This window comes from Pteropus alecto, unplaced genomic scaffold (genome assembly GCF_000325575.1).
Source record: "Pteropus alecto unplaced genomic scaffold, ASM32557v1 scaffold155, whole genome shotgun sequence".
Lineage (NCBI taxonomy): Eukaryota > Metazoa > Chordata > Mammalia > Chiroptera > Pteropodidae > Pteropus > Pteropus alecto.
In genome coordinates, this window is record NW_006438113.1 from 13827084 (window position 1) to 13836656 (window position 9573).

General features: G+C 48.8%; 1 protein-coding gene across 1 annotated transcript in view; it reads right to left on the bottom strand.

The window, feature by feature from the left end:
• The window catches only part of COL13A1 (collagen type XIII alpha 1 chain), a 182371-nt gene that overhangs the window by 42648 nt on the left and 130150 nt on the right, over positions 1 to 9573 (bottom strand). Inside the window, exons 34-37 of the mRNA XM_015592180.1 lie at positions 8297 to 8338; positions 7313 to 7339; positions 6336 to 6416; positions 3040 to 3075 (exon numbers count right to left, since the gene is read on the bottom strand). Coding sequence (XP_015447666.1) covers positions 3040 to 3075; positions 6336 to 6416; positions 7313 to 7339; positions 8297 to 8338 — 186 coding nt within the window. The remainder of the gene's footprint in view (positions 1 to 3039; positions 3076 to 6335; positions 6417 to 7312; positions 7340 to 8296; positions 8339 to 9573) is intronic.

Sequence of the window (9573 nt, forward strand, 5' to 3'; positions counted from 1 at the left end):
TCCAGGGAAAACACAAAGTGAATTCATGGAGAGGTATCTGGAACCTGAGCTAGTGCATCCTTCCCAGGACCAGCCTCACTGGGAAAGGACAAGCTGGAGGGTGGGGCTCCGGTGAGAGTGGTCTTCTCAGCATATTTTGCCTACCTGTGGAGACTAGGCCACATTGGGGGGACTCTGAGAGGCTCAGCACTGAGTTACAGCATCCAGCTTAGAAACCTGGGTAGATGCTGGCCCATTTCTACTTCTGCTGGGTAGGAGGAGTTGGACCTTAAACGATAATACCAACGATGCCTGACCTTTCTCTGGACCTTCACAGTTTGCAAAGCTCAACGCAAATTCAATCCATTCATATTATCCCAGACAAGGGCTCTTTTATAGAAAAAGGTTTGGGGGCACTGACTGGGACAGAGGTCTAAGGCCATGTATCCCCTGAAGTGAACTGGCTGGCAGGTGGGATGCTCTTAAGACCCACTTGGTACACAGCATACAGTGACATATGTGCTGGGAGTGGGAGCTCTTCTCCAGCATTGGGCTATAAAGCTGCCCCTGTGACCTTGGAGAACCAGGGGAAAATTATTTAATGGTTACAATGTGATGAGCCAGAGAGAAGGCAGCGGAACACTCTAGCCCAGTCAGGACTGAGTTCTTGAAAACTGCTTCCAATCGAGCCTCAGAAATGAGCCTAGGCCTCAGGATTTTAAAGGTTGGGGAATGCCCCCAGGAAAGGAGGGCAGCGAGCTGCTTCTTCTTGGGGAAGGGATATTGGGTAGTAGGATCCTACAGGACCTCACTTCTCAGTTTAAACCCACATAATTCTGGAATGATCTTGATACATAGTCTAGAGAGCTATGATTCTCAGCCCCAGCTGCAACATCAGAATTTCCTGGTGCTAATGTAGAATAATACAGATGCTCAACTCAACAAGAGTCTCCAAGAGTGAGGCCAGAATAATGGCAAGTTAGAAGAGTTCCAGGTGACTCCAATGTGTAGCCAGTGTTGAGAACCACTTCTGTAGGGCAAACAAGAAGTCAATAGGATGTGCCTGGAAAAACAGGCCTCTAGTATATGGAATAAAATATTGAGGTAAAGCCTAAAAACAGAACTTTAGCTAACTGTTCATAAACTTTGTCTATGCAGCATGAACACTGATTTATTTTGAGAGGTCTAGAGCAGAGGACACAAACTGGAAAAAAAAAAAGAGAAGAACAGTAAGGTTCTTGGCACTCCCTTTGCAGCTACAACGGAAGAAGGAAAGCCGTGGGCATCTGTGACAAGAACACGTCAAAGCTGAAAGAGGCCGGGTCAGAGTAATGGTTCATAACAGGGCTCTGGAGTCCCCAGCGGCCTCAAGTTCTGCCTCGAAGGCTTACGAACTCTGAGATACTGGGGAAGTTTCTTGGCCCCTCTGAGGGTCAGTTTTCCCACCTGTAAAATGGGGATGATCACATGAGTGCTGCCTCTCAAACTGCTGCTAGGTTAAAATGGATGGATGGATGTCATGCATTTGGTGCCTTAGGAAGTGCCCAGTAAATGTTAGTATTGGCAGGGCAGGATTATTTTTCCCATAACAATTTTCCTTTAAGATTATGATACTGATTTTATGACAAAATAAAACCTCAGGTCCAAGGGGACAGAATACATGAATTTGTACTGCTCCCCTCTGTCCAACATGAATAGAGTAAGTAGTAAAGAGGAAAGTCTTGGTTTCTCAGATCAACCCCCTAGCTCTGACTGGTCACCTGGAAAAAGTGTGCTCGGAACGAGGAGTATGGAAAGAGAGGGACTGTGGTGGAGGAGCAAAGCTGTAATAATGCTTAGAAAATGAGTATGTTCTCCATATGTGAGACTCTATAATTTCAACGCCGTAAACGTAGAGAGGGGAGGGGCCCCGGGAAGGCCTGTTGCTGCCATGCTTTGACATCTCCCCCTACTCTGTGTGCACGTCCTCCCCTCCACAAGTGAACCATGCAAACTCTTGTCTTCCCCCGAGTGTCACTCCAGCCAGCTCATTAGAACCTCATCTTCTGGGCAGACCATGTATCCGTGGCCTCAAAAGTGTCCTGCAAGGGCGGAGCTGGGACTTGCTGGCTGGAAGCGGCTGGACACACATACGGCTCTGGTTATAGCTCCCAAGGAGGAAAGTCCAGACTCCTGGCCCTGTTGGCTAGTGATCTCAACACCCTGGGAAGGCACAGGCTTCACCTGGGAGTGCCACTGCCCTGAAGACCTAATGGGGTACCGTGGGAGGAGGACTGGAAGGTAGAGAGGAGGGATGTTTTTTCTGATGCTTCAGTTGTTTGTCACAAGAAGGGCCAGGTGCTTTGCAGTCATGAGTAGGTGATGCCTGTTTTCTGAAATCAGGAAGAACAAAGAAAGAGGGGACTCAAGTGTCCCTCAATTTGCTCTGTATAAACCCCCTTGTTGGGTGGGGTGACTGGTGCAACAGGAAGTGAAAGGTGTGGTTGTAACACGCCCACAGAACACTGAGCTGGGACTGGCCTGTGTGCTCCTAGATGCTACATCTGCCTTCACCTGTCCATGCTGTCCCCACCCCCATACACACCAGACTGGTGGCTGCATAGGACTAAGAAGCCCCTGTGGGCAGACAGGAGATGGACAGAGCTCACGGTATGAAGACAACACAGCATGACGGGCACATACAGACACTGTTGTGTTTGGTAGGAATGAATTATGGCCCAAACTCCCAGGGCTGGGCTCTCAGGCTGAACCGAGCATTCGTTTAGGAACAGAGTCTGTGCTGCTTGAGTGGAAATCCCACTCCATATCCAGTAGTCTAGACATTCAAATTTGAGGACCCTGGGTGCATACTATAAGGATTCAGAAGAAGGCCAGCCATCTTTGGTCAAGAGGCCAGAATAAGCACTTCTGAACTGAGCACAGATGGTGCCTTTCTGGTGTCAGTGGTGGGGTAAAGCATGACTCACTGGGAAAGCGAGGCCACAGTGGGACAGACGAGAGGAATCACAGGCCAGGGCTGGGGTGGGGTAGGGTGAAAGGTAATGGAGAAGTGACACTCACCGGTGGCCCAGGCCTGCCGTCCAAACCTGAAGCTCCCTGGACAAAGGGAATAGTTTGACCAAAAGAAGGGGAAGGGAGGAACGGGAGGGAGAAAAAGGGACCAGGGAGGGAAGAGGTGAGTGAAGCAGTGACTCTGGACAGACATAAATGCTGGTAATCAAACAAAACGGGAGAAGTAAGCTTGGGAGGACAGGTAATGGTATTCACATGGAAACCAACAAAAACATGGAGACACTGAATGCAGTGTGGCTGACTGCTGAGCAAGCTGGATGGAGATCAGTGCACATGGCTGTTCTGATCCTCTCTGTCCTTGTTCCCCTCTCTCCTTTTATCCCCTTTCAGAAATCCCTCTCCCAAGGGGTTGCAGTGATCCAGGGAAAGGGACACAAAGTGAATTCATGGAGAGGTATCTGGAACCTGAGCTAGTGCATCCTTCCCAGGACCAGCCTCACTGGGAAAGGACAAGCTGGAGGGTGGGGCTCCGGTGAGAGTGGTCTTCTCAGCATATTTTGCCTACCTGTGGAGACTAGGCCACATTGGGGGGACTCTGAGAGGCTCAGCACTGAGTTACAGCATCCAGCTTAGAAACCTGGGTAGATGCTGGCCCATTTCTACTTCTGCTGGGTAGGAGGAGTTGGACCTTAAACGATAATACCAACGATGCCTGACCTTTCTCTGGACCTTCACAGTTTGCAAAGCTCAACGCAAATTCAATCCATTCATATTATCCCAGACAAGGGCTCTTTTATAGAAAAAGGTTTGGGGGCACTGACTGGGACAGAGGTCTAAGGCCATGTATCCCCTGAAGTGAACTGGCTGGCAGGTGGGATGCTCTTAAGACCCACTTGGTACACAGCATACAGTGACATATGTGCTGGGAGTGGGAGCTCTTCTCCAGCGTTGGGCTATAAAGCTGCCCCTGTGACCTTGGAGAACCAGGGGAAAATTATTTAATGGTTACAATGTGATGAGCCAGAGAGAAGGCAGCGGAACACTCTAGCCCAGTCAGGACTGAGTTCTTGAAAAGTGCTTCCAATCGAGCCTCAGAAATGAGCCTAGGCCTCAGGATTTTAAAGGTTGGGGAATGCCCCCAGGAAAGGAGGGCAGCGAGCTGCTTCTTCTTGGGGAAGGAGTATTGGGTAGTAGGATCCTACAGGACCTCACTTCTCAGTTTTAAACCCACATAATTCTGGAATGATCTTGATACATAGTCTAGAGAGCTATGATTCTCAGCCCCAGCTGCAACATCAGAATTTCCTGGTGCTAATGTAGAATAATACAGATGCTCAACTCAACAAGAGTCTCCAAGAGTGAGGCCAGAATAATGGCAAGTTAGAAGAGTTCCAGGTGACTCCAATGTGTAGCCAGTGTTGAGAACCACTTCTGTAGGGCAAACAAGAAGTCAATAGGATGTGCCTGGAAAAACAGGCCTCTAGTATATGGAATAAAATATTGAGGTAAAGCCTAAAAACAGAACTTTAGCTAACTGTTCATAAACTTTGTCTATGCAGCATGAACACTGATTTATTTTGAGAGGTCTAGAGCAGAGGACACAAACTGGAGGTTTTTAGGCCCTATGTGGGCCACTAACATATTTTGTACGGTTGGCAGTGTTGCAAGTAATTTTGATTTAATGTCAGAAGACGGAGAGATTTCATGTAAAATGCCAAATGTCCCGCTTCCTTTGAAAAATTAGAAGATCCAAATGTATTGGACCTTCATTCTCCCAAGGCAACAGTCAGCTGAACTGAGAAGGGCTGTTTTCCTTAAGAAGGGACACATGTTCTCTGTGGTGCCACAGTCCCCACCACTCCCTCTTGGCTCTCTGAAGTCCATGTTAATTGCCATTTATGAATTGGCTTGGTCCCTTGATTTCTTAAGCTAGCAAAAGTATTTCTTGTCACCCATGTCTCTATTAAAAGTAGAAAAAGTAAAGATAGACTGGGTACTTTGTTTTTCCTCTGGCATTACCTGTTTGGTCTCTGTGCCATTTGCACTTCAACCTGACCGAATTCTCCAGGTTTACTAGGGTTGTTGGGGCCATGGAGGTGGAAAAGGAGCGATTTGTGGTTGAGTGGGGGCAGGAAGGCTCTATAATAGTAAGGAGGACTTAATCATTCCAGACACAATTTAAGACATGGGAAAATGTCTGCTAAAGTCATCAGTTTTCTGTAGTCTGCCAAGCGAATCAGCTTCTTAAACGTTCCTACATTTGATGCACTAATGAGGGTGCAGTCATACCTTTTGCTCTGGCTTTTTGGTTGCTGTGATTACATTAACCAGACCTTCAGGCTCTGCCAAGCTGGGGTAATTGGCCTTCCCATTGTTCCCCTGCTCTTTATGGCTTCCTGGGGTGGAAACTGGCCTGGTGCCTGGGACAGAGGAAGCCCCAGTGGCTGGAAAGAGCCCCTCAGTGGAGGAGCAGCCTCTGGCCCAGCCTGGTCACCAACTTCATGTGTGACCTCAAGTGACTCACTTTCTTTTCTGGGTCCATCAGTAAAACGATTAGATGGTTCACTGAAATCCCTTCCGGCTTTTGAAAAACAAACCAAAAGGAGTGCCAACCTCACTGGGGTGTGAGGGAAGATGGAGCCCAGGGTGGTGGGATGTGCTCAGCTGGACAAGGTGACCAGGCCATCAGCCCACTGAAACTTGGGGGAAAAATATTTGCTCAGCCCAGTCCCCACATCTGGAAAGGCCTTCTGAGCAGCCCCCGGCCCTACCCTGAGGCCTGTAGCCCTGGGCAGGCAGAGATAAGAGATCTCAGAGAACCGAGATCTAAGTGGCCTTAGCCAGTGGGGACCAGGGAATCTGACTTTTTATAAGCTTTTTGCAGTGGCCAGTGCTCTAGAGCAGAGAGCAGGGGTCCTCTTGGGGTCCCTCTGGGAAAACAGAAGAGAGATGGAGCAGGCTCCACTGTCTCATTGCTCCCAAGTCATCCAAGCATGGCCCCCGTAAGGGCAAACTCTGATTGCCTCTGAACTGGGCACATGTAGAGCCTGAGGCTGTTTTCAGGCCTCCTCTGGCTCTCCAACTGGGTGCTCTTTGGGGTCAGGGACCCTGTCTTATTCATTTTTGCATTCCCCTGCATCTAGGCCAGGGCCTGGCCCAGAGGAGGCCTCAGTACGAGAATTAGAGCCTATCATCTTGCCCAGGTGGGAAAGCAAAACCACACAAAAGCTCTAGAATGCTCAGAACTTTAGAACCTTGAGTCTTCCAGAGGCCGTCTCCTGGGGCCCTCCCCAGCATCTTGTCAGGACCACCAGGCTGGGTCTTGCTGGGTCCACGGTACTTACGGGTAATCCCAAAGGACCTCGGTCTCCTTTTTCTCCTTGGACACCCTTCTCTCCTTTTGCTCCATCTTGTCCTGCTTCCCCCTGAGAAAAGGGAGATGGAGGAGATCACAGAAGGGCATGTCTCACACAACTCATTCTTCCATTTTGATGTCCTGGAAATGGGAGCGGGTATAGGGGAGGAGGCAGGTAGAGGAGGGAGGAGGTGAAGGTAGCTGGCCAAGGGGTAGCAGGCTGGGGACTCCAAGAATCCCTGAATTTTAGCTTCGCTCTGCCTCAGCTTGAGTCTCTTGTATCCCTGTAGCAACTTAGAGGTCCCCAAAGGGAAAAGAGATGGTGGCATAGACAAAAACCCACAGGACAGTTCCACGTCAGGCTTTGGCATAGTTGGCTCTTTGCATGGCAGGAAAACTGGGACCCTGCAGAGACTGGTGGCAGATGCCTGAAATGGCACCACTGGAGCTCTGAACTTCCAAACTAACAGGAAGAAAAAACTGCCCAATAGTCCCTTGAAGAATGTTAGGGCAAGAGACAAGAGCCATTGTCATGCTAGCAGCCTCCATACCCTCTGATCCATTTGAAATGCTTTCAGGGGGATATTGGGAGGGCCCCAGTTCAGAGTCCAGTGGGCTTGGTTTCCAGGAAGGGTTTCATGCCATGCTGCTCTCTGTCTCCCACCTATACTTCGGGGGCAGGTTACATGGGAAAGGATTTTTTCATTTGCTAAGCATCTAACCTGTTACTCTGTAGGGTCAACTGATGAATGGGAAAATTCTAAATCTAAAACCTGCCCAGTGTCAGTGATGGACTTCATTCTGTCCTTATCATACCACACGGGCCAATGTGTCACATGATTTCATTTAGGGAAGGGGTCAGCTGGGCCACCCACCTCTGAAGCACTTTCTCTCATCTCTGCCCTGGCTGACGCAGTCCCCTTCCCCGCTACCTCACCCAGCACCTGCCACATGACTTCTTCTTACCTTTGGTCCAGGAATACCTTGGAGGCCCTGTATTAGGAATCAAAACAGAGTGCCTTAGAATTGCATTTCTGGTTAAGTCAAAAAATTCTTGCCTACAGGTTAGGCCACAAAAGAGCAAGGGCTTGGGATGCAGAGCCTGGCCTGGGGTCCCAGTCCAGGGGAAGTAGAGGGAATACAAAGAGGGGTAGTGCTTAGGGTTCCGTGGGATAGGGTCTGAGCCAGGCTTTCCCAGCCAGGGGCTGACAGAGAGTCTTTCTGCGGCCCTCACGGCTGACCCAGGGTATCATGAAAGGAAGACTCAGAGGAAACACAGCAAAAGTTGAATAAATTAATAGATGCAAAGTGCTTAAAGACGTATCTGGCACATAGAAAGTTACAATAAATGTTGGCTACTATCATTATTATTACTAATTCTACCAATGACAGTGGGTGACACAGTGCCACAGGAACCATGAACCCCGCAAAGGCAAGGACCAGCATTTATTTGTTTAAGATGTTTGGGAGCCCTCTAGGTGCAATGCAAAAGGGTTCCTTTAAAAGCTTTATCTTAGCACTGGTGCCCATGGAAAGGCCCATCCAGTGGGGCTGGTTTTAAATGGGTCACTTTCTATTTTAATCTTGCTCTTCTTGCTGGCTGCTTAGCAGGAAGAAAGGAGAGGAGGAGTAGATGTCTGATGGCAAAGAGCGGAGCTTAGTGACAGAGCGATTCTTGCAGGGCTGTGGGACCAGACCCCTGGGCTGCCATGCCCATCAACTGTTTTCCGGATGATGGGCAATGTCCAGGCTTCTCTGTGTCACTGAAATGGTGCTTGTTTAACATGGGAAAAGGAGTAGGGAGGGGTTTTTGGATGAGAAAATCCCACCCTGGGAGGAGGAGGTGACAGTGACCTAAAACTGAGGTTGAGCCTAGTGACTACCATGGGGAGGGGACATTAAACACCCAATCACAGTGGACTAAAACACTGACAAGCTCTCCAAACTTACCGGAGTTCCAGGAGGCCCCTCTGGCCCTGGCAGCCCAGGAACCTAGAAGCCAAAGGGAGACAGTTAGCCCACCCCTATTATACTCTAAGTGGTCTTACCTTCTGACATGGCCCAGGTCTGGCTGGGCACTACCAGGCCGGAAGACAGAACTGCCCAGCAGTCTCCCAAAAGAAGGCTCAGAATGCATCACAAACTCATAGCAACTCATTAGCCTTTACAATGTTGGAAAAAAAAAGATATTGCCAGGAAATGTCCTATTCTCCCAGATTTCTTTTTGAAAAAACCAGGAAATCCAGCAACGCTAGGTTGTAGTCCATGCACAGTGACAACTGCCTGGAGCTGAGTGAGAGCTTTCCCTTCCAGGTGAAGAGATCTGCAGTTTACCCCAGTCCCAGTCACTCCCTATTGTCTTTAACCTGGACCTTTGTGCTCATTTGTTGTTCGCCTGGCCCTTGCAGTCATTTGAATTTGAGACCTTTGGCTTAGAGGAGCAGATGGCTATCTGGAATGGGGAGGGGCTGAGATATTGCTGAAGAATATTCCTCAAGTCCACCTAGGTTGGTAATGGAGACTGCTGGTCTCTGTTTCCTCTGAGGGCAGGTTAAAGTAGAAGAGATTTGAACTGGAGAGTGAGCACGGGGAACCCATGGCAATTTTCCTCTCTATGAAGGAGGATGTTCATTGCAGATTCTGTCTCTGATAAAGATGGAGATCCATCTGTCTACAGTCAGCCATTCAAGAGGCAGGAAAGAGACCAGACTGCTCCTCTCTGAGCTGGTCACCCCGATGCAGGTCAGGGCAAATCCCTCCTCTTCCCAAGTGGGGACTCAAGTCCTGCACTGAGAGAGGGAGGGTCTTTGACTGTGCGCTGGAAGGAATTCAAGTGCATGCCAGAGTTAGAGACAAAAGGAAAGTTTATTAGAGAAGGAATAATGCTCCACAGACAGAGCATGGTCTCCTCTCAGAGACAGAGAATGGAACAACGAGAGAGGCCCTCAGTATTGGGGAATTCAATTTACATGTTCTTCTTTGTTTCTATGAATTACTGTTTAAAGACTTTGTTTACCTACTTTCTTTTGATGGTATGGATATGTAGCTTGAAAGATGGATATGCAGCCTAAAAGGCATGCTAGCAATCCCAGCCTTTGATCTATAGGTTCCTTATGGTCTGGCCTCAGGGAATGAATGGTTGGGTTTATTTTGTGTGGGGTACAGCTTAAAGACAGTTTTCCTGTTTTCCTTTCATGGCGTGGGTAAATCGTTTGTTAGTAATCCCA